General features: G+C 39.4%; 1 protein-coding gene across 2 annotated transcripts in view; it reads right to left on the reverse strand.

Moving 5' to 3' along the window:
- The window catches only part of edil3a (EGF like and discoidin domains 3a), a 120053-nt gene that overhangs the window by 34960 nt on the left and 58764 nt on the right, over window positions 1-26329 (reverse strand). For both annotated transcript variants that reach the window (XM_085787036.1, XM_085787037.1), the window contains exons 4-6: window positions 17688-17801; window positions 9403-9584; window positions 642-797 (exon numbers count right to left, since the gene is read on the reverse strand). In XM_085787036.1, the coding sequence (XP_085643162.1) occupies window positions 642-797; window positions 9403-9584; window positions 17688-17801 (452 nt within the window). The remainder of the gene's footprint in view (window positions 1-641; window positions 798-9402; window positions 9585-17687; window positions 17802-26329) is intronic.

The raw sequence follows: 26329 nt of genomic DNA on the forward strand, positions 1-26329 counted from the left end.
GGGGTGGCAATAGGTCAAACAAGTATAAAAAAACAGGTTGTATTAGGTCAAGGATCGGGGCATACAACTACTTAAAATACACCCACAGGCCCCATTACAGTCTATGGGTATATTTCTCACTCTGCTCAAAACTAATTTTTTCACTTAATCAAACACAGTCAAATTTTGACTGAAAGCTAAAGACAAGACAAACAAGCAACAACAACAAAATCATAGAATATTCAGGTCCAGGCGTATTGTTCTCTGTAATAAATTTGAGAACAAGTTTGGAAGTCAGGGTCATTCGGAGCTCAGCCAAATGGAGGACAGCCGTGGTTTGCTGTCAGGAATGATAGAACGCTGTGTGGCCTATTTGGTGGCTGTTCATCCCCAAATAGTATAAAAATTCAATCTAGAACTCATAAAAGTGGAGGGGGTAAGGGGCAGCAAGATGGGCCCGGTGTGTGCTAGCTAATTAAAAAGCCATCTCATCACGTCCTCCACCCTGCCCTTGACTGAGTGCATAGTCTCTAGTCACAGTGTGTTCATGTGGACGAGTGTGCGTCTGTGTGTTGCAGAGTGAGAAGCTAAAGGGAAGGAGTGGGAGAGATGACAATGGGTGTGTGCATGTCTGTGTTTGCGTGCCCACGTGTGCGTCTCACCATATCCTCATCTTTGCCCTTGACTTTGTATGTTCTCCATGTTTTTCCGTCATCACTGTAGGCTACTTTGTAAGACTTGACGTACTCCGGGCTACCGATACGCTTTGCACCCTGGGTAATAAGGCCTGTGACCCTCATTCTCCTCTGCAGGTTTATCTGTGGAAAAAAAAGAAAAGGTAAAATCAAGAACTTCAGCTTCATTTTCAGACACTATAAATGTGTGCATCTGTGTACGTGCGCAGTGTGCGTATGCAAGTCATGGGAATCAATTCACTCCCTTGTATCTTTTCTGTCAGGACCATCCATCTTATTCAGAAAGTCTGTGATCAAATGGAACATTTAATCAATCCTCACGCTCCAGATCCATTCTGTCAACCCTGTGCAGACTGTCAATATGGTGCCAATGTAAAGTGGCTCAGAGAGCCAAGAGGAAAAAAGAGAGCTTAGAAAGAGGAAAGTGATGAATGCTTCGATAGATCCTGCTTAGTGCACACATCACACGATCAGTATTATCTAGGCACAATGGATGCGTTACACACTGGTCAGAGGTTTGCTTTGACATGCGTTTCACAGGTCACTTTGATAGAGCATATTTTACCAAATTTGCACCTTTTCCATAGATTTCTGTCTCCTGATCTAGCAAAAGTGTGTTTAACAAGGTTGAGATTGGGGGATGGTTTAAATATCTATGTTTCATTTATGTTTCTTATCTTTACATGTGTTTTAGTCTCTTCATGATGATACATTTAGAGTTAATAGGTGGACGACTGAATTATTGAGTCTTTAACAAAGTTTTTTTTTTTTAAAAGACAGCTCCAATATTGCATCCTTGCTTTTTATTTCATGTCTTTAAACTAAGTGGTCAGCATATTGTCTGGTCGACACTAATGATTTCCTAAAGATCCCCCCATAAAGAGCCAGCATTTCTCCCTGAAGTCATTAAATTGCACAAGACATGATGATCTCAGTGATTAGTTTCATGTGTCCAAATGTATATATTTGTTATAATTATTTTGATAAAGATTAATGCAGGTTTAAAAAAAAACAAAACATTATTAATACAAGAATTCATCCATGACTGACTGGAGTCTCAGCCTATCACATTCAGGGTGGTTGGTGTGGGGAAAAAAAAGGGGGGGGGGGGGCAATCTGGAGAGATATTTCTTTATTCTTCTTAACAGCTGATGGCAGTTGATGACAGTTCACTTCACTTTGACAACATGAAGAAGCCTGTGGTAAATATGGAGTGTTGCTGTGTTGGGTTACTCACACACTTCAATCACATACACACACACTCGTGTTTTTTTTCTAACAGTGAATTTTAAATATTGATTTAAAAAAAAAGGAGGGCAGGATAACACCAGGTAGTTTCAGGTACATAATATTGCAGTGCACCTTTGATATCCTGTGACAAATAAAATAAAGTGATGACTATTATTCATTAATTCATTTGGAACTACACACACCAAACTGCTTGGTTTTTAGGTGAAAACAAAAACTATTTGGTTAATCTTACTCACCCTTTGGAAAAAAATATTTAAAAAAAACATAGCTGTGTATTCCTCCGTAGCTGCAGAAATGAAGGGCAGTGGTAAAACACTGTTAACCAAAGTATTAAAGCAGAAGTAAGCGATCCGGTCGTTTTGGCTAACTTCGTTAGTTAGCAGCCCCCGCCCTCATCATGGATCTATTGGTCCTCGTCCCTACGTCACCACATTCACGCGCATCCCTTGGCTGCACACACAGCCCTTCATGCCGTTCTCTCTCCTCATTGGATAAAGGTTGTAGGATACAAGGAAGTATACAAGACGTTTTCTCCTCGGCTTACAGCAGAGCAGAGTGACTGACAGACCCGTGTTTCAGACCAAACACTCTATGTAAGTGATTGCCGTCGGAAGATATAACTATTTAAGACTTATATTAACACAAATATTCCGTTTACTTCTGCTTTAAGCAAAGGACCATTAGGCAGGAATAGCCAAATCCAAAAAAGAATTACAGACTAAATAGATGTAGATACAAGGTTGGATTTCTTTTTTCTTTGTTTCATTTTTAGGATGATGCATTCCACAACAAAACCCCTAAGTTAATGTGGTAATGAAATAATTAAGTCTATATTTGTGATGCTGAAGTCTGTTTCTACTAAAGAACATTAACCATTTTAAATCCTGATCCTCGAGAAATAGAAGTCTAACTTCACTCACAATGTGACCATATTCAGGATGGTATTCTGGGGGCTTGAGCTCATTTTCCGGTGCTAAAATGGTAACATTACTATGAAATAAGGCAATTTACAAGTAAAATATTTGAGAGCAAAAGCTCAAACCGATAGGCAGAGCCCACTAAGTTATACTCTCCTTTTCTGTTAATGAAAAAAAAACTCTAAGCTGTCTCCTGGGGACATTAGAGATTAGAGTATTGGCTCTTACGGGTCTAGCACTAGGAAAGAACTGTTTTCTTCAACCTTGTCTGAACTGTCAGAAACTAGTGGAGTAATGTATAATAATTGCATTGCTGCATGGATTTCTTTGCTAATGTCCATTTGTAGTGACAAGACTCAATTACACATATTTTTCTACATACTTAAGCCGTCGTATCAAGTTAATTATACATAAGCACCCCTCTTAAAGCCTCAGAGCTGCAATGACCCACTCTTTCTCATTCACAGCATTTCTTCGCTCTTCTCAGTTTTCTCCATAGAGATAGATACTTCTCGTACTAATTAGAGGCCCTGTCACTAAAAGGCCACTGCCTGGGTAATTGGGGTGATCCTTCACATTTTTAATGACCACTCAGAAACACACCTCTGTCACTTCAGCGCTAATAGTGATGCATTTATTTGTCTGAGTAAGGCATCTTTAGAAACATCCCCAGTGCACAGACCTTTGTACGCTGAGTTTAAAGGAAAAACTGTGAGAAACAGTTATCTTAAATGGTGTAAAATGCACACAAGGGTGTATAAAGATTGTAATGACAAACACATTCAGTTTCTGATCATTTGAACCAAAGGAAGTTATTTATGTGCCTGTTGATATACCATTTTCCTAGTACTATTTCACAAAATATGGCAAAAATACTTGGATAAACATTGTGTGTCCTTAACAGACAGATGCTCTCTTGAAGTTTGGTTCAAAACTCTGCACTCAAGAGAGTTATGAAGAAAACTGCAAAGACAAAAGTGCAACGCAAAGTTTAGGGTGAACTCTTACCCTTTCACCCTTTATTTTTTCTCCACACACGCACACGCACACACTAAGATCTATGGTACAAATGCATCAGCCTCTGAAAAAAAGAACTTCTGTTCTTGAACTTTGCAACACAAAGAAAATACCACTTGTTTGCATGGTGTGATTTTATCTGTTTCCTCTCTGAAAAACATTCACTACTGTGAGACAATGTTCAGCATACAACCATCAGCAATGTCCTGGAACTACCTACAGTATACAGCAGCTGCAATTCAGGAAAATACAAACATTTTTTATACCTTAGGCAGCAAAAGAAACTGTTGAGTTACAGTGAACAAAGCTACAGACTGCATTAGCATGGTCATATGATTCCAGTTTTAATAGTCCTTTCATTTGGTTATTAGAGGCAAAGACTTATGCAACATGACCACAACTGAATTTAGTTAATGGCAACTCTTTTTTCAAGTATTCTTTTCAGTCAGTTTTCAAACAAAATAGCTCCAGACTTAAAAGGACAGTATGTAACTTTTTTGGCTTTTTATTAGCAAAAATCAAATATGGCTTTCATAAATACGTATTTACCTAAGTCTAATCACAATCGCATACAAATGAAAGCTGTCTCGTAGCTTAGAATGAGTTGTTTACAAATACTGTACATAGGAGGCCGTTGCACCCAATCTTTGAATACAATACGCAAAAGCAGACAAACTTGGCTCAAATGCTCTATTGAGTGTCTGTGACAATGAAAGTATAGTTGTTTTTTTCTGCCGTTATAAAATACTCATGGTGCTACAGCTGAGCAGCATTAGCAGCTACTGTAGATCTTACAATGTTGAGCTGTGTTTATACAAAGTGCAGCCAAACACCAGGCTGAAGAGAGAGGGACAGCAGAGGCTCCTCTGACGGCTGTGGAGCTGCAGCTGAACTGGCTGGAGAGCACAGCGACCCACATCCTTTTCTTTTTTCTTTTTTTTAGCAGCGCTGTTGTTACAGCTGATCATACTGCATCTATGTCCGAGTACGTTTGTCCTTTTCCTTCATGGGACCGAACTGCGTAACTGGCACATACTGTAAGTCCTCCTGTGTAACGTTTTGCTGTGAAATATGACTGAAGGCACGAGTGGAAGTCTGCACGTGTGTTAAAAAATAGTAATAACAAAAAAAAATGATAGTAATTGGTCAAAGATATTGTTATCAGTTAGCGGTTAGTTTGCAAATGTGTTTGTCCTCAGCGGCCACCGCCTCAGCTCTAAGGAACTGTACTGGGATATTTTGGGCATTTTCTTGACAGAAAAAATATTATTTAATTAAGAAAATGATCTACACTATAATCACTAACAAAAATAATTGTCAGTTTCATCTCTAATCATGACTAAACCTTAAATTCTTCATCAAGCCTGCTTACTGCTGCTGCTAACTAATTCATAACTTATTAAAAGCACTACGGTAAACAAAGAAGAACAAGATGATATCGTTTTTTTAAATACTTCCCATTAAATGTTCTAATCGGCTCATTAGGACACATATATTTACAGCAACAGCCTCTGTGTGAAAATGGAACTGACTACACAGTGACTCACTTCCACTTACTTGTATTGCAAAGACCACTATCTATTCCAAAGTATAATCACATCAACAAGCAAGAGCTCAAAGGGATGCATGTACAAAGTTCAAGAGTGTATAAATGGAAAATAGAACCTAGTGAACACTGAGAATTGAGCTGCAAGGGAACTAAATCATATAACAAACTAAACTGCCCTTGAAACTGCCTAAGAGACCAGTTACCCTGTAATAAAAAATGGATACAAACTAAAATACACACATGGGCTCTTGGTTTATTTTTCTGATTTTATATTTGGTGTATAAGACAATCAACCATATGGTCTGTATTGTACCTGACCACAGACCCATTACATGTCAGAAAAATGGGTCCTTATAACTGTAGGCATAATATCCTTCATATGATACGACATAAAAAATAATCTAGTGTCACAACTCTGGATATGCATGTTATTATTATGTTTAGTCCAAGGTTTAAATGATTTAAAATGGTATGAATAAAACCCCCAAATCTAAATACCACTGATATGTTGTGGCAGAACCTGTGAATGACACGCCACTATTGCAGGCATCTCTAGGAGCAAATGGTGACCACAGCAAAGTAAGACATGTTAGATATTACTGTACACACAGCTAAAATCAGTTTTTAACTCAGTGCTAAAGGTAAAAGTTGAAGTCCCAAAATGTTCTGGAAAAATTTAGAAAACACTTTGTACATCGTTTAGTGTATGTTTCAAAAGCTTAATTCAATTATTGTTAATTGCTGTCATGCTTTGTAAACTGTTAGGTAAAGGAATTTGTCAGGGTCACATCTCAATCACATAATACTGTAGGCTGTTGCATATGTGAATAACTAAAGTTACAGTGGGATACATTTATAATCTCATATATACACAAGCCAGCAAATGTTAGCAGCAGTGGATGGAAATCTGAGTCTGGACATTAGGTCATCAACTGTTTAGCGACCATTAAATTATGTATAGGCCTACATCCTTTTAGCCTTCAAAGGTGATTTGGATTGTTTCATTCTTCCAACATGGCCGACTGCAGCTATTTTTTGCTGATATTGGTCAGGCCGGCAGCATATTTCCCTTGAGTGTTCAAATGCAATTTTATGTGTGAGCTAGTAGTGGTGAGGCTGTGGAAAACTGATATTCTCACAGTACACAGATGTGCGAACAGTGGCGAGCTCACGCACACACACAGTTCACAAGCACACAAACTGAGGTGAACACAAACAAACACGTTTACAGTGTATGTGTGCTCTGTCTGCAGCCCTGTGATGTATTATTCAAAGTATGTTGCTCTACGTTCGATTCATTTGTTGAGGTTTAGGGGGAAAGAGCTGAAACTGGCTGACATCCAAAAGTTACATACTGCACCAGAGAAAACCTTAGAAAGAGCCAGATAAATCTCATCCCTTACTCAGATAGGGATGTCAACTGTCAGTGTAACCTGTCTAACATGACAGACATGCAAACACAGTCACGCCACATCACTCTGCACTACAAAAGCACACCAACGACTCCTTAGCATAATCCCAATGCACTGACACGACTGTACACCTCTGTACTCACGTCCCAATTATCCAGGCCCTCTGTAGAAACACACAATGCCTTCAGCATCCCGCACAACATCCCACATGGCATCATTAAAGTCAAACAAACCAGCTGAATGTTTTATGTTCCGTTGTCTTCACACTCGCCATGTGCCAGGCTCCTTTTCTCCCACTCTTGCCGGCTTTTTTTGGACTCTCTCTCTCTCTTTCTCTCTCTCTTTTTCCTTTTTTACGAATCCATTTTTCCCTGTCTCACTCTTATTCTCTTGTTGTTAGGTAGCGCTTCACTTTCTCCGTCACGCTGTTACAGTGTAGTTTGTTTTTTCCTCTTATGTTTTGTTTACGGTTGTCTGTGCATTATGTATCTGATAACAGCAAACCTCTACGGCTGCTGTCGGCGTCTCTGTCGTCATGGAGCTGAAATGTAACAAAACTGGAAAAAAGATAATCTGTGGGATAATGAATTAATTAACAGGCTAAATAAATAATTAATGAGTACATTCAATATGTATCATCATGTGTTAGTATCTGGAATACTGTGTACTCTGTGGGACTGGCCTTGGGAGAGAACTGGAGTTGATGGCAAATTTATATAATACAGCTATACGTCATCTGACAGTTGTTTTATATGCCACAGCCGTTTCAGCACAGCGTCTTGATGTATGACTCTTTGCTCAACATAAATCTAGAGAATCAGTTGTGCGCAGGTCTGTGTTTGTTAGAACGCAAGAGAGTAAGGTCTGCAGGATTAATTGTATTTGAATGAGGATCTTGATTCACGCCCCTCTTCAATCTCATTTTTACATGACTACAATTCTGCCATATTTGCATTAGCGGAAAGATCCACTGCATCAAACCAGTCACTACCCTCTCTCCCTGAGCTATTACGACAAAAAAAGGCAGAACTGTGTTACACCCTGTGACGATCTGTACACAGCAAACAGGGAGGATCTGAAAACAAATCTGATGTGTGTGTCATGGTGACATCAGACAGATTATGATATGCCTATTGGTGGTTCCACCGCAGTGTAGTCTGGGGAGGGAATAAATAAAGATGCCACCGTTCCTTTTCGAATCCTGAAAAGGCTGATTAAAACACCATTTATCTAATGTTTTGTTTACATTTGTTATTTATATTGTGAGAAGCCCTTTACATAGCAGCCAGTATATAGTTTTTCCATCCTCCTAAAGTATGTAATATATAGTGAGAGCAGTCTTAATAATAAAGAGATTATATTTCTCAAGAATCACAGGAAAGTTGTCATCTCAATCCTGATTGAAAAATATCATGATTCACATTTCACCTATAATTATGCTGCCCCAACTGGAGCCAGAACATTTGAAGTGCAGATGCTTCACCATTATCATTTTAATCTTTGCCTAATACAATTACATCTAATACAAAGCTAGGGCTGAAATTCTGTAGTACAATACATGGAAAATGATCACTTAGGATTAAAACAGGCTTAGAAATAAGAATGCCGGGGTCCTGTCAGGGCAGCGCAGGACGGAAGCTTGAGAACTAAAGAAAAATTCAGGACTATTAGGCAATCTATCCCACCAATATGTTCATGTAGCTCTTTGACAGTAAGCACTCACTAGTGGCACAGCAATAAGGTTAAATTAAAGAGGTGACAGGAGTTGAGTGTGTTATTGTTTTGCTGCTGTAAATATCTCATTTCTTTTCATTTGAAAATCCACAGGATGGGAGGTGTAGGCCTCCAGGTGGTGATTGAAACATAATTATATAAAAGGACAGGAATAACTGAACTGTCGAGCTAAATTATTTAATTATCATTATTTTGATTTTAATGAATAACAAAAAAGTCTATGTTACCATGGAGAATGCAGATCTACAGAGATGCATATCAGAAGTAAGAAAGAGAAAGCATCAGTGCATGCCATACTTTTTCTGCCAAAGGAAATCCTATTGTTAAACTTCACGTATGTCATGAAGTACAGCACACCTACTGATCATGCAGTCACTTCTGTGGACGTGTTGCAATTAAATGTGAGAACCAGTGATGACACATCTGAGTGACTCTCACCAATTCATCACCAAAAAGTGAGACATGCCAGCCACTAGCTGGAAACTGTTATGCCCTTTAACATTGTTCCTCATGCTTGACTACACCTGCATCTGTTCTACCCCCAGCTTACAGTTTTATGGCTCTTTATTACCCTGTAAGTGAGCCATCAATTTTACTGTATGTGTAATTAATTGCAAAGTTAAAATAGTTGCTTTCTCACAGTCAACAGTTAATACAAACCATCAACTGCTGAGTGGAGTGATACGACAGGGGGCTTTTAAATATAAGTGAAACGAAACTATTTAAAGTCACAACAAACAAGAGAATAAAGTGCCTCTCTGTAATTAAGATTGTGAGTCTGTAGTAATTCATTTGTATCTGACCTTGGTTCAGATTCAAGTGTTGCTTGTCCTGTGACTGTGCCTTACCTGGATCCATGGCCATCTGTCATTTTCGGCTGCAGTCCAGGCATTAACCAGGCCCTTCTTGTTGAGGCGTGCAAAGTATGGGTACCACTTCTGCAAGCCAAAGAGAGCGCGGTGGGTGGAAGAGGCTGTTATCTGTTGGTTGGAGATTATTCCGCCCTCCATGCCCAGTGGTCCAGAGCACTCTGAGTGAAGAGAGGGAGAAAGAGACAGATGACCCTTCAGAAATGTGTGCAACTCAGTCTATGGAATGCATACAGATTTTTTTAGGTGGGGGAATATAGATAATATCATTTTGTCCTCCACACCTTGTTTCATTTTTCTTTTCAGTATCTCCACATCAGAGTCAATATCCTTGTTTATCTCTCAGACACAAAGCCCCAGTCTTCTGTACTTAAAGTACAACCAGACACAGCGATTAAAACTGTTATTACAACTGTATTACATCTCTGTGAAAACGTGGTTCTTTGAGGTTATCATTGATTTGTTGTTCGCACCTGACACCTTTCTTTCGTACTATATTTGTTGCCTTGATTCATCACAAGGAAATGGCAAAATGCTTTTGAGTCACAGGTGCCAGCGAGAGGACTCTCCTCTGCTTTCATGCTGTCTGCATCCCAGGGACCAACAGGTCACTCCCCCATCAGCAACAAAGCCCTCTGGCTTCCTCCTGGGGGGCTGAGGCCACTTCTGGACAGCATCATCCCCAAAGTCAACAGGCTTTGTAACACCTTCAAATATCCCACAGGCTGCACCAATAAAGTAGGAAGGCAGGGTAGTGACTATGAGAAGTGTTGTCCTTTCTTCTTCAAGCAGCTTGTTTTCCCTCTTAATCCTAATTGGTATGTCCAGGCACATCAAGAGCATTTTATTTGGGATACCTGCAGTGAAAGGGATTCTGGCTATGTTTATCCAATGGAGAATATATTGTTCTGCAAAACAAGTACTTATTTGTGTTTCCTTCTTTTAAAAAAAAAAAAAAAAAGGCCAATTGGGAAATCAAGTAATAATTGAGAACACATGAGAGATGAAAGCACAATGTAGAAATAGGGGAAATACTTATGGCATGTTAGATAAATATAGCACATACTGCAATGTACAATTTTATTGCATAAAACTGAAAATCCTAAAAAGATGCCTGTGCTCCCAAAATGAGATTCTGTGTTTTTTATCAAAACATATCGGTTTGTGAGGTTTAGCCAGCACTGGGTCAAATCCAATCAGGATGTGAAATGCATGCAAATCATGTAGTTGCCTTCAACAATTATAAGCCAACACAGAAAGGCATCAACACAGAGGACTCAGTTGTGCCAAGAAAACAACCTAAACAGTTGAACTGCGATTGCTCTGATTGTTGTTCCAAACAGCTGCGGGACATTGCCATCAAAAATGAATCAAATGTCACTGCAGGTCTTCAGGATCCTTCAGCCTGAATAAATTGTGTTACAGACTTGTGCATCTGCAATGAAATTGTCTCTCCATTGGATAGTTCTCAAACCTGAGTTGTAATGTGCATCTTATTCACTTAAAAATAGCTTAGAAAGTGGATTCCCATGCTGCGAGAGGTGACACAAAGATTGTTTGAATTCTGCTCGGCAGACAGGAAGCAAAGACACCCTCGTCATTACATTCCTTCTAGCCCACAGTGTCTCTTAAAAATAAACAGCATTGCAGCTGTTTGTGTGCTGAATTAGTTATGACAGATGCTAAAGTTTTAATTAGTCTTTAAGTCAAGCATAGTTGACATAAATGCAAGGAAGTACAGCTGAGCTTTTTTTTGGGTTTGTTTTCAATTTTTTCTCCTAATTGAACATGATTGCAATGAATAGGGTATTGTTCTGCTGCTACCACCTTATTTTCACTGTGTAAGTAAAAGTGGCTTGACAGTATTTCAGTTATTTATGGTCTGACCCAAAAAAAAATGGACATGAACATCCAGCAGGAAATATGCTGAGGACACTCACCAGTGAAGAACTGCCAACACTGGCTGGTTTAACAAGTCCAAAGAATAATGCTCAATGTTCACTAGACATTTTGATGCAGGGCGGTCTGTGTTACATTGATGAACTACTGTACCTGAAACTGCAATCTGGGGCATTTAAATCTATATCTGAGTTGAAAGGCACGAGGGTGAACTCAAATGTGTGGTAAAATGGATTTTGTTTCCCACAGCTTTTCTTGTTGTCTAACAGTGGTAGGGAGATATTCTGCCTTCTCTGTTGTTGGTGTTTATTTCTAATGACAACAGGAATGAAATTGATTAGAGTAATAAAATAGAGGACACAAATCATTTATAATACTTCTTTGTGTGAACAGTGGAGGATCTGATTAAAATTTAATCAGCCCATTTGATTTCTCCCGTTAGTGCATGTCTGGTTACAAATGATGAAATAGCTGTGTGTATGAGACTAAAAACCACAGCTGAGAGAACTTGGAAGTGTCCCAAAAGAATGAGGGCATATGAAGGGAAGAGTTCAACTACAGGCACTGCTTGCTCATGCCTCATGAACTGTAAGTGTCAGTGCAAGCCAGCCTTTGGGGGAAGCCTGGAGCAGTGGTCACCAGGAGGCTGTGATGCCATCTTTTCCATTTAAGCAAAGCGCCTAAACAATTCACACCAAGCACTGACACATAGAATGGCAGACAGACAGACAGACAGACAGACACACAGACAGACACACACACACACCAGCAGACAGTGAAACTGGCAGCTCTTAAAGCTGTGAGATGACTTTCACCATACAAGAAATCTAAGAGCGAGGGAAGAATGGAACAATGAAAGCAACCCTAGCACAGCTTATCCAGCTGGTAAAACAGTGGGGTTCTAGTCACCAGGGAGCCAGGGAGACAGTGAGTAATGTCTGAGGATGGTCCAGAGGGATCAAGTGGTGGAGAGAAGAGAGTAAAGAGTATATCTGTGTGTGTGTGTGTGCATGCGTGTGTGTGTGCATGCGTGTGTGTGTATGCGTGTGTGTGTGTGTGTGTGTGTGTGTGTGTGTGTGTGTGTGTGTGTGTGTGTGTGTGTGTGTGTGTGTGTGTGTGTGTGTGTGTGTGTGTCAGAGATGTTTTTATATATTCCACTATGTTAAATCACTCACTTTTTCCTTGTGTGTGACTTACTGGTTCCAGACCTACTGTATGAGAAAATGGTGTAGGTGGCTGCAGTAGCCTACTGCTGAAACTGAAAGAAGCTCTGATGAACAGTTTTTATCTTGAGATAGTGGTAAACTACTCAGGACTTTCATGTCACATTTGCATTTTAGCCCAAAAGTAACATTATCCTTGTATTTAGTGTTTTTTTTTCTGCTTGACAAGGAGGTTAGTCTGTCTGCAAGATCAATAACTTTAAATCGTATAAATGGACGTCTATAAAATAGGACATACACTTTTATCTCCTTGGCCAGGGAGCAACTGATTCAAAGTGATTAATTCATTCGATCATTTTTTAACCATAACTCTGAAATGAAATAAGCAATATATATATTTGAAATCCTAAGGGTTGCTTGCAGACGCAGCAATCAATAGAAACATTTATTTAGGTGTTGAAGTAAATAGCCTTATGTAATGATTATGTTTCTTTTTAACAAGACTAAGGGTCTATAACTGTGCTAGTGGCACTTAGGCCCAGCAGTGCTTTGAGCTAAATGCTAATATACTGGCAAGCTAATATGCTGATGCTATAAGTTTGAAATGTTCAATATTTTGGTTGAGGATATTTTAGCACACTCATGTGCTCTTTAGCACATAAGCTCACAAAAGTAAATGGGCTACAGCACCTTGTCTAAAACAATGAATGTTTGCACAAAGCTCTGTATCAATCAGTCTTGAAGATGTTGAGGTATTTACCAACACAAAAAAAATGTTGATGGACCTGCAAGAAAAGTCAAGGTGACACCAAAGTCAATAGGATTCAGCCACTGGGGACCATGGATGTCTGAAAAAATTTGCTGGTAATCCATCAAATGTTGTTAATTCTAGACCTAAATGGAGGAAAGAAAGACAGACCGGTGCAGCCTTCCTTGCAAACAGGCTACAAGCATGACTAACATGTTTCAAATCATTCATAGAGGGTAACATGTGATCAAGATCCACTCATATTACAGAATCTGCTTTGTGGAATTAGGCATTTCTACATGGCTAGTCTAGAGTGTTAACTGAGTTGAGGGTGATATATCAAGCACCAAATGGCATACCATCCTGAGAGTAAAATCAAATCTATTATTCCTTACTAGTATCTGACGTCAGGGCTTGGGGGCAGTGCTGCATCAACAGCATAGAATAATATTTGTCTGGATGTTGTACTTTCAGGGCAGCTTTCTTGTAAGATATTTTATGTGGACGTTGTGGCAAGACACTATTGCAAAACCCCGGTCCGTCTCACCTTGTGGCAATGATGGGCCACTCTTAACGAGCCGCCTGCCAGCCGTCCGTCAAAACAGCGGAGGCAGCCAGCCCCCGGGCCTTGGCCTGCTGGCCCCTGAGCATACATCAGCTCTGCGACAGCACGCATCACTAACACCAGCACTACCAAGATGTGACAGCTGAATCCATCTCCCACAAGCCCTACCTACAGCCTAAACAAATTAGAGCCCAACTGAAATTAATGCCAGCACACCAATACTAATGAGCATGCAGTGGAACAAGGGGATGAGGAAGAGAGAACTTAACACACAAAACAGACGACAGCCATGCGACCGAAGTTCCTCAGGTGACAAATGGGACTGATTTAAATGCACTTGTATGTATAAGATGTGGGTGTCTGAGTGTGTCTGCATGTTCATGTGCTTTAAAAGCAATCAGTACTCTAATAAAAATGCAACCATATTTTCATTAGCATGCATGTCTTTTTGTGGTGTCGTTATATTGTGTATGCATGCAGTTTGTGTCTGTGCTTCTGCTTTGTATGCTGTGGTGTGATGTGTCTTTGCTGCATGTGTTGGGGATGTATTGAATTATGTTTTCTGATTGATGTTATATATGTTCTTTTGTCATGTCATGTTGTATGTTCTTTTGTCAAGTTGTTAATTGCTGTGCATGTTTGTAGATTGCCTTGGCTAATAACTTTGTAATTTTAATCATATTCATATTCTGTTTTTAGGGTGACTTTTTAACATCCGTCTGGGGACTACAGATGAAAAATAGCCTCTTGGCTAATTCTGGCGCATTTACAGTGATGTTATTAATGTGCACTGTCCCTGTTTTCAAATAAACTTATAAACATTAGATAAAACACATAAACGCAATATATGTACATATTTTAAATTTACATATGAGATATATAAAATAAAACACAAATAAAAGCTATTAGAAAATTCAAATAAAGGTGTCTGAGTGTGTCTACATGTCCATGTGCTTTAAAAGTAACAGCAATCAGTACTCTAATAAAAATGTAACCATAATTACCATAATCATCAGATAAAACACATAAATGCAATATATGCACATCTTTTAAATTTACATATATGCACATATAAAATAAAACAAACATATAATAGCTATTAGAAAATACAAATAAAATTTCAAATATCAACATAACTGACTCGTACAAATATGTTTATGTATAAGTATGTAAGCTTATATTGTAGACTGAAAACCTAAACCTACTGTAGATGTATAAATATTTAAAAAGCTTTTTATATTTTCAATAAATGTATACTAATTTCTTTGTTGGTATTGTATGTGATAATAATGTATCTCCTTATAGGTAGCATCACTCACTCTTGATATAAGGGCAGAAATATACTGTATTACAGTTCCATGTTTTCGCACATACACTTTTAGTCGCTTATTGTAGGGCTGCTGTGTAGTTGTATACAGTGGAGTCAGGGTGGTCTGCAGCAAACTGAATAACTAGTGCAACCACGGGCTTAAAATAACAACAACAGTCCCAAACTAGCTGCTTTAAGGACAAGCCAAGGGTGCTTTATAGTTGTGTTCTCGATGGCAGCTCAATATACTGTACTGGAGTTATGCTACAGCTAAGACTGGTATCAAAAGCTCATGGCTGGCTGTTGTCAAAGCAACGTATTGTTACACAGAAGTCAAAAACACTGACTTTCAGGGCAGGTCATGGAAAGATGGAAGTTTGGTAAACTTGGTGTGCTTGAATGGATTTAGCATGTGCTGACACCAGATGTTTCTACAGTCTTGCTAGCCTCACAATGCTTTTGTGAAACAGAGAACAGCCACCATACCACCTTTTCTAAATATTGGATCTTTAACTGACCATTTAACCCATATTAGTCTGAAAGTGTCTATCCCAAATTAGTTTCAGCCGAAAGAGCAAAGAAGCCTGTTATCTCACTGTATTTCATGCTTTCTTCTTCTCATGTCTCGAATCAATATTGAAGCCACTGTAATTATTTCAGTAAAACAGGATAGTCACTGAACAGGCAGACAGTGGCCAAAACCCCACTCCCGCTTTCATATAATATTCTCATGCTGATTTCAGGTATAGGGCTGCATATCCATAGCCAGAAAATGTACAGCTGCTTAATCTGCGACAGTCTCTGTGTGTGCGGGACTTGCCCACACACACAATGTGGGCTGAGGGAACAAGTCAGAGGAGATGATGAGTCCCTGCATAGAAGTGCATTCCAGGCATTCTACCTCTTTCTGTGAGCACTGTCATTGGCTTATCACAGCTTGAAGACTTCTGCTTATTGGCTGGAAGTTTGGGTGGACATGTTGCTTTTACATTTTCAAAGTGTGGGTGTCGACCTGGTAGGGAGGGTGTGGTAACTGAGTTAGATGATAAAAAAGTTCGTACTTTAATAACACTAAAGGGATGGAAAAATCTGGATATCCAGGGCATTTTCCCCATGTGAAATTCACCACTACCCCAGATTTATGACACTGCATTAATACAGTATATTACTGCAGTATCCCTCATCTTTAGCATTCAAGCTGAGAGTGAAACCGATAATGAGACGGGTGACAGTACTGTAAGTGATCCAGTAAACCTAATAATATCCTGCAGTCATGCCATTTGTCCATTTTGAAAATGTAGCTGTGGTTTGAAAATTGTGATGGACACTAAAAATACAAATCTTTTTTTCTTTCTGTTCCTGGTTTTCCAGTCTCTCAGTTTCTGACTGCTTGACATGGAGTAACATTGTCAGAAAATATACTCTAGGCAACAGTTCAGACTGAAAGGAACAGTCTGTGTTGTGTTTGGCTCAGCTCCAGTGCACCGGTGTTGGGGATTGTTAACATCTACATTAGGTGAGAAATGTAGGACTTATGGCCCTTTTTATCCTTGTGGGGAATGTGTAAGAAGGGCCAAAATGTCTACACAGGTTATAATAGTGGATGTAAAGGCGAGAGCCAGCATTTGTCATCACATTGTCACTGATTCATTTCCAGTGTGATGTGTTGAAGTAAAGACTGCACTACAACTTTGGAAATTACAGGCTGAATTAATGGTTGTTTAATTGTGCAAATATTGAATTCAATGATAAAATGAAAATGAACATCATTAAACAAACAATGGAGCACGTTCAATCAGCAAGACTAAAACTGCCTTCCAACAAATGAGTGCTTCACTCCCAACACCAAACTAATCAGCTGGGCTGTGCTTCTTGACTCCTCCGTTCACAAATTTCCCTCTACTGTATCTTCTGCTCTGCAGGTTTTCAAAGCAACATTTCTCCCTCTGCAGTGCGATGGTCAAATTCCTGACTATTCTTGGTCTGTCGCAGAACAACTGTGATGTACCTACAGTACAATAAGACAGTGAATGCGATACATTTATTTGTGAGTAGCAGTGTAGGCAGGGGTAGCTCAGGATTGAGTCTACTGATAAATTAGTCTGAATGTGTTCCTTGACCGAGCAGACAAAATCCCCAATAGACTAATAAACACACAGAGCCCCTTTGAGCTCTCCAGCATCTCCAGCAGTTTTCCTATGACCTTATTTTGTACATCTGTACATCAGATAGGTTGTGAGACTCTAAAGTGCCAATTGATGTGAATGACCCTAAGGGTATGCAGTATAGCTAATGGATGGATGGATGGATGTAATCCTCAAAAATCTACGATAAACATAGTGATAACAGACCTCATGAAACATCTCTTCCTCAACACTTGTATAACACATGATCACACCATAGTTGATTCACTACCCACTGTTATAGGGTAAGATGTTAGATCCGTTTGCCTTAATACTACCCACCGTGCAATTACAGTACCTGCAGCATCGGGTGTCCAGTAAACATTGGGGAGTTCTAAAGGAGTTAAAAGACAAAACATTTACAAAAAAAACAAAAACAAAAAACATGAGCACTTACTGTATTGACAGTTCCTCCCCATGTACTCCCCTGGGCATTCACAGGAATAGTTGGCAACCAGATCTGTGCAAATGCCCCCATTCTTGCATGGGTCCCTTTCACATTCGTTAATATCTAGAAGAACCAAGAAACAACAACAAGAAAGGTGCATTAATTTATTTAAAGCAGACAGTCAGCAATTAGAAAGACCTCATCCTCATTAGAATGCATTGGTAGGGAGCATATATTGAATTTTCCCTGTGTGTTACTTGATTCTGTCTGCCCTGAGAAGCTTCCACAAAGGCACTGGTTTCTTGAAACTAATAAATCAAATTGCTCCTTGGGAGATCGTTAATGCTAGAACATAGGCCCAAGTTCTCAAATGTTAATAACAATTAACCCAGTGTACTTTCTTTGTAGTTTAAAGAATGATCATACTTTCCAATGAGATTTCCAAAATAAAAACCGGCCAGAAATTAATTGCTTTTTTGTTGATGTTGGTTAGTTCCCAAAGATGTTGGCTTAATGATAATGATAGATTAATGATGTGTTTGTAAGAGTTAAGAATTAAAATAACGTACCAGGGTGTATACGATTGGGTTGCAAGGCTTTTAAATGCATAAAGGGACAGTTACAACTTTGCTTTCATTTCATTCAGTACGAATGCAATGATTGGCCAAGCGTACTCCTCATGCACTCCTCTCCACCCCTGACCAGGAATAATGTTTATTTTTTTTTCAGAACAGTAAGAGGACACAGAGAGCAGACGATAGTCCGGACTACAAGTCAACATACATAAGGAAGAACACTTTTGGAAATAAAGTGTTTTGTCAAACAGTTGGTTGTAGCCTAACCTCTGAATCTGACTCAAAATCTTGTTTCACTGGCTTTCCTCTTCTGTTTATCGTTACCTTGCCAACGCATGCAAGAAGGGTGCGTTGGAGGTAAGGCAGGAGAAAGAGGTGGGTAGGACTTTCTAGGGGGTGTAGTTGTTGATATTCAAATTGCTGTGCTGTGCGAAGTGCCAGAAAGGTCAAACTTAAAAAAAAAGAAGCTTTAATTTTGCACCAGTAATTTTACAGTAAAAGTAAAAAAGTCTCAGTCACTTCATTTAAATATCACAGGAACACAGAACCAACTGTTAATATGACAAATTCTCACAGCATTACCATCTATACAGCCACCTTTTCCCTGTAATTTGTCTCTTAAATAGCACTGGTTTGATTGATTCATCCAACCGGTTACAGAAGGTGACAGACCCCCAAACTAACCCACCCATTACAACAATTAGCATGCAGCTCTTTTATAGATCCAGTTTGTGGGAAGGAGATTATAGGGATGGTTTAGAAGAAGAGAAATTGCTTTTGAACATTTTTTAGACACATTTCTAATGATTTCCAAACTAGCCTGTGGCAGCTGCAGGACTTTTAATCCTCTAACATAGACTGACTCTTCTGTGACTCATAGGTATATTTTCACGTCATGTATATGTAACTGGGTTTGAGATTTGGAAAGCTTAAGAAAGTGAAACATGATTAAAGTAAGTCTGTTACGGCGCTTCATCTCTCTGAGGTTTTATCTATAAAAATCTATAATAGTCACTTGAGCACATTTGTAATATCTCAAAATACATCTTTTTTTGCGGAATGTCTGATGCTCCAGGGAAATACAGTCATGGTCTTCACACATAATGGTCACTGAGGTACTGTGACTAGAGGCAGCAGCATGTTTAATCTGCAGCAGAGCAGAGTACTAAAAAATAAATAAATGAAAAGAGTGATATAAAAGTGAGGGAAAGAGGCTCTGAGAGAAAAGAGAAATGTTTTGTGATTCACCCAAGAATCCACGGGGGATCCAGGAGACAACTCTGTTTGGGTGAAAAGATGTTTGATGACACCGAGCTGTAAAACCTCTCCCCAAAGACACAGGTTGAACCTCAAGCACTCACACTTTTGGTTTCATTCATGTGAAATGCATGAGGTGCCATTTTGTTTGTGTGTCACCCTGTATGTGTTTGGTCATATATAATCATGAACACAATCAAACACTGGGTTTGTATGTATCTATTTCTGTATTTCGTGAGCATGTGGCCATCGCATCACAAGACGATCCCTGCTGTCTCTTGTAATGTGACGACTACATTGTGATTATTGTTAGACAGAGTGAGGAAAATACTTGTGGGCCTTCCAGCCCGCATGTTACCTTGTGGCTTATATGGCAAGACAAAGCAGCTGATTCCCACAGTTGGCATAACAAACAACCATCAAAAACACACCAAGTAGATGGATGGAAGAAAAAATGAGGATGAAATGTATGTACTGTATTACTGTATAACAGAGACATGAAATATGTAAAACTGTTGAGGATTCATGCGCATGATATTTGCCATTGCACAGATGGTTTGTGGCTGTGTGTCTGACTGAGCATGTTTTTCAGGGTCTGTTCCCCAGGACATTTTCAAAGCCATTTAATACAAAGCCATTAAATCTCCAATTCACAGTTGGAGCACAGTCCCCATCTCCCCCAAATTACATCAGGGTTAGATCAGATTTGTCTACAGTCCACTGTGGATCATGTAGTTGAGTCTATTTGGTTTGTATCATAGTGTCTCAACCTAGATGCTACAACTAAATGTGGAGGGGGCTTCATACTGAAGTTTGGTGGGAGACAAAAAAGATTAAATGATCTTAGACAAACAATGACAACCAAATAACTCAACATTTTTGTAATAACTGTAATATCTGAGTGTGATACAGAAATAAGGAGTATTTTTAAAATCACTTTGAACAGCATGAAACATATCTGACTTATATCAGATGTAAATAACTTCATGAAATTTGGATAAAAATTGTTTGAGAAGGCATTTGTAATGATTTACACTCTGCCATCACTGCTGTACAGTATGTAAGACAGCCAGTCAGTCAAAGACTCAGACTCAAACTGGTTGCTCTAATCAGATGCATACTATTCAGAAGTCAGTTGTTATCATTACACCATAGCTGATTCCAGTAACTGCCATATATATTTCAGGTGCTTAAAGCCATTTTTTTCTTGTAGATTTCAGCCATGGATACCTGTGTCTTGAATAGTTAGCTCAGGACAATCTGCGGTAATTACGACTCTAAAAACAACCAGCATGACGAATACACAAAACTAGTCTCCTCCCAACCTCCTGCTAACACATTAGCAGCACACAAGTGAACAAACAAGCACTTGTCAGAAGGAAACATCTTGATTATGGAAGGTTACTGCAATCAAGGGGGGATTATGTTTTAATTAATTTCAGTTCGAGGGGCTTTACAATCCCATTAGCAGCCATTACCCTGACAAATACCGAGCAGTGTCTGCCTCATAAAGAAAAACAATGGTCAGTCCTCATTCAACAATTCAGCTTTTCAGTTATTCTTAAATTGTTGTATTCCTTGAGAAACACAAATTGTTTGCAACGGTGACAACAATAATACAAATACTGATGCAATTATTAAGGAAGGGCACAGCATATGCGTATGAAACACCATTTATGTATTCCATCGCAGAATAATTTGTACAAGACTAATTGCATTAGTGGAACATTAAAATAAAATAAAAAAAGATTTAATAACCACTTGTAAACACTGAGATACAGTGATTCAATCTGTGAACAGATGCTGTTTATACATCCATAAGTGGACTGCTTACTCTTGAGTGTAATAGAAGTTAACAGTACAGTATGTTATCGATAGATACAGTTTAGATAAATGTCATAGGGACATGTATATAGCTCAGAAAAGTAACAGTTCTCAGCTCTTTCTGAGCACAATCCAGTGTTGACTTCACAACTGCAAAAAAACAAAACAACAACAACGCTGCAATACGTGTTTGAGTTCAGATCCTGCTTTGATGCCACTGGTAGGTTCAAATGCAGAGGTGAGCCAAATGGGCAAGCCACTCAAATAGCCTGGAGCACAACATGCCGCAAAGAGACGAAAACACAGCCAGCCCATCTTACGATTTGCCTCTGTTTTATGAGAGGCCATCAGTCCCTTGGAGATCAGCACAGGGAAAGTGAGACTTAAAAGTGGCGCATTGCCAGTAAATCAGGTGGGAGAAAAGGGATTACTTCAGGGACTGCAGTTAATCCACTCAGTAAAAAAAAAAAAACAGAGCAGGAAGATGAGAAGCTTGAAGAGCATGGGAGCGAGAGGAACTGTGAAAGAAAGAGAGGAGAGAGCGGGAGGACAACACTTAAAAAGAAAGATGTGCTAGCCCAGTGGTCAGGTAAATGAACTGCGTTTGCACAACTTCTTTAACACGGTCACAGTCTCAGGCATGCATCCAAGAAGCTCTCTCCCTGTTGATGATAGTCCAAAACTACCTTTCTGCACTGAAATACATTCATTAAAGCCTATAACAAAAAAACAAAAACAAATACAAACATTTTGCAACTGATGTCTTCAGTAAAATAATGCTGCTGCAGATTTTCATTATGACAATTTAACAAGTCAATTTGAGGAGAGATTTCTCCAGCACATTGAGACCATAAAGCTAACAAGCGTACAATTTAATGCAATCCAATACACTGGCTCTCCAATAATACAACTGCAGTGACACTCTTCCTGAAATGGTGCCAGAATGATGCTGATTCAACTGAGGCTATTTAGTGGCATTCTCCTGGATTTCAGTACTTCACAAGGTGTTTATGTAATGATCACTTAAATGCAATACTATGCAACATCAGAGCCATTAATACTAGAACTGACTCAGATATAATGTGGCCTTAACACAAACTGAACAGAATCATTGAAAGGTACTTGAGTGCAGAGAATAGCATGCACTTGTGAAGGTGTTTTATTTGTAATTCTACATAATGACTATTTTGTGCATCATTATGAACTTGTGTAAATTAGTTAGGCCTAGCTGTTCATGTGACATATTGATAAATACTAAATAATAAAAATTAATAGACTGCAGTTGTCAATCATTAACCATGCACCTCCCCTAAAGAAAATTTTCAAACCCAAAATATACAGTATTCCTTCAGTGCTCTCATCTGTCCCCTGGAACGTCTCGCTCCCTGGCTTTGTTCCTCTATTGCTCTCTAAAAAGTGTCTCAGTCAGACAATAATGAGAGCAATGAATAGTGCTGTGTGTCAGAACTGATACTGGCTACGAGCGCTAAATTGGCTATAGTGTGTCCAGGGAACAAGAACAAGGCCTACAAAGGGAGGGGTCATCTGCGCCCTCTCCGCTGGGCTGCGCTGACCTCTACAGCACCGGCACCTGCTACAGCCACACAAAACACACAGCCCAAATGATCTGCTTTCCACTTCATCCAACAGTAGATATCTCGTGTCAGATCTTGCACATTTGAAGATTATTGAAGACGTAACATTGAAGCAAAAAAAAAAGGATGAAATTTTATGAAGTGTATTGAACCTTTTCTGCCTGCCAGAGTGTAAATAATTTTGCAGTAGAGAACTGCCACAACCCATTTTTCCAGCAAGTTTTTGCAGTAAAAAAAATGTTAAGTAAGATTTAAAAAAGATCATTTTTGAAAGAAGGAAAACAATATTGTTACAACATATTCACAAATGTCACCTCCAAGCTAAAAACTACAGTATGTGTTCATCTGACAGGCAATCCAGCAGGGGCAATGAGACACAATGTGTATGTTAGCTGTGTTTTTAACAAACAATACAATTTATCATCTAAAGTGACCAGTACTGGCATTTGCGGGTAGGTTTAAATACTATTCACACTGCTGGAACTGACCAGCTAGTAGTCTGCAATATGATGCCACATGTTCATACCTGGTCACTCACTGTTCAGGAAGCCTCACACGCACATGCACACACAGCATGATGCTGCCACCATGGTATTAGCCAGGTGATGAGCTGTGCCTGGTGTTGGCCAGATACAGTTTTTGGAGTTCCTCCTAAACAGTTCAGCTTTTGCCTCAGCAGACAGGAGAATCATTTTCCTCATGAGTCCTTTAAATTGCTGTTTGGCAAACTGTCATATGCCTTTTACTCAAAGTGGCTTCTGTTGAGCCACTGTATCATATCCTTACTTGAGCAAACTGCCCAGGTATATTAACACTAAAAGGCAACCCATGTAACTTTTTCTCCAGGAGAAAACTGAGTGAGAATAGTGGAAAATGCCTTTGTTCTAACCCTCCTAATTGGTCTGTAGAAATAGTTTTACATCAATTAAAAAAACAAAAAACAAACATAAAAAGATATCTTAAATAGTGTTTAGTGCAGTTAGGGCATTGCAGAGGTGCAGCGCACTGAGCAAATCAATGCTCAGACTTCCCATGCCTTGTTGTTGCTCTCTCTCTCACAGACACATTGACAATGGTAACCGTCCATCAGGAAAACGGGGAGAAATCCCAACACACTAGCAGGTTGGTGCACCATCAACACACCCAGGCCTGGGCAGTGAGAAGAAGAGCTATACAGATGAATGTTGTTAGTAGTCTTAAAGCAGAAGTAAGCGATATTTTTGTGTTAATATAAGTCTTAAATAGTTCTATCTTCCGACAGCAATCACTTACATAGAGTGTTTGGACCGAAACACGGGCCTGTCAGTCACTCTGCTCTGCTCTGAGCCGAGGAGAAAACTTTTCTCGTATCCTACAAGTTTTATCCAATGAGGAGAGAGAACGGCATGAAGGGCTGTGTGTGCAGGGACAAGGACCATAGATCCATGACGAGGGCGGGGGCTGCTAACTCCATCGGCTGACAAGACGTTATGGTGCGTTCAAGGCAACTCGTAACTCGTGTTTTTCCGACCTGTGAAGTCGTACCAGTTCGATCTGGTACGAGTTCACGGGTCGGAAGTTACGAGTGGCCGTTATAGTGACTTTCACAGGTAAAGCAGGTCGGAAAAACACGAGTGGGCTGCCTGGAACGCTACAAAGTCGTAAGTCGTGACGTGAAGCTGTAATTTACGGTTTCAAAAGCCTGCCCGGAACGCAGCATTAGCCAAAATGACCGGATCGCTTACTTCTGCTTTAAGTTGTTTATATATGTGTCATATGTACATTTGTGTGGCGGGTAATGACAACAGGAAGGATTGTCTAGTTTCTGATGTTCTTAGTAAATGTGTCTTGTAATCCCAAATGGGATTGGCCACAATGGTGGCACAGCACAAAAATAAAATATTCATTCATTCATTCATTCCAGAAACTGTTTACAGCCCTATTTGTCTTTAGCAGCCCTCTCTGTGTATCTGACTGGTCTCCTTGGCCAATCATTATACGTTATCCACTATCATGAACAGATCTGAGCTCACCACTGTTTGCCATAGTAAAAGGGCTGAAGTCATTTGCAGATGAGAGATGTCATAATTTGCTTAAATGTCTAAAAACATGTTTTCGCTTCATTATAAGTTTGTGCTGGTTTATATGAGTAGTTTACATGTAGTTTGTCTCTGTGCCATCTCTGTTTAAATGAGTGGTTTGTTTACTATCGTCACTTCCGCCCCTCCCACACGTCGTGCTGATTCACTAGGGTACCACCAATCAGAATGGTCATAGCTAGCACACCTCCAGTGGCCGATGCTCCCCGATTGCATGTCAAATCGGGCAAGACGTCGCCCAACGACTTCTGCGCATTTCCGATAGAGCTGAACACACCGAACAGACGCGTACATTTATAAATACTGTATATGTCATATTTATATATTTACTTTAAATATAATACACTGTTGCCCATAAAGTTGGAATACAATATTGTTTACCTCTTCTCACGAAATGTATGTGACAATGTGATTTATTACATATATTCTTGATAGATAAAGTGTGTATCGTCACAAAACTTTATTGATCAATCTCTTCCAAACAAATCATTGGGAAAATTAAACCACAATTAACCATTGTAATATGAATAAAAAGAGAAATGTGTCTGAAAACCAACAGTGTATATATTGCATAAACCTAAGCCTAAATTGGCCCAAAACAACAACATAAATTACATAAATCATTGAAATAAATGCCTGTTAATAGCTTGTAATCCTCTCACAAAGCCCCCAAACGTAATTAGGAGAATGAAAGGTAATGTCCCAGCAGTATTGCCCCTACATTTCACCCACTTCCTTTATTAAATTACAGTCAGATGTTGGGTAAAGCCCTGTTTTTCCTCTGCCAAGACATTGTAAGCCACAAAACTGGAGGCTGGTCCAGACTTCTCTTTAACAGGGAAATGTGTCATCATGTTACATGTCTACATCTGGAGCTGATTTAACAATTTCCCCCTGAGGAAGGTTCATCTAATGCTATCTGTTTTTATGTCACAGATTGCAGCAGACAGAGATGTTTGGTGAGCAAGCCGACCCTCTTGACCCCTCTATCTAGATGAGGGGCAGTGGTCAGACCTCCATAGTCAGTGATCGACAGGAATGAAGTGGACAACTGGTTGTTTATGCCTACCAGATAATTAACCCCTGACCTTGAACACTTGTACTTCCCTTAAAGTAATCATCCTTTTTTTTCTCCCTCCTCCATAGCGGTTAAGGGTTCCCCTGAGACATTGTGCTGCTGTTGCAGCTGATGATGTCTTGTGATTCATGGTGGTCCTGCAGATGTTGGATCTGATACTGAAAACAGGATTTTAATCTCTGGGCAGATATAATGAATTGAATGAGTGGAAAAAATTAAAAATGCCAATGCCACTCTGAATGAG

The sequence above is a fragment of the Trachurus japonicus genome, chromosome 9 (genome assembly GCF_045865225.1).
Source record: "Trachurus japonicus isolate A0001 chromosome 9, Traja_1.0".
NCBI classification, from domain to species: Eukaryota; Metazoa; Chordata; class Actinopteri; order Carangiformes; family Carangidae; genus Trachurus; species Trachurus japonicus.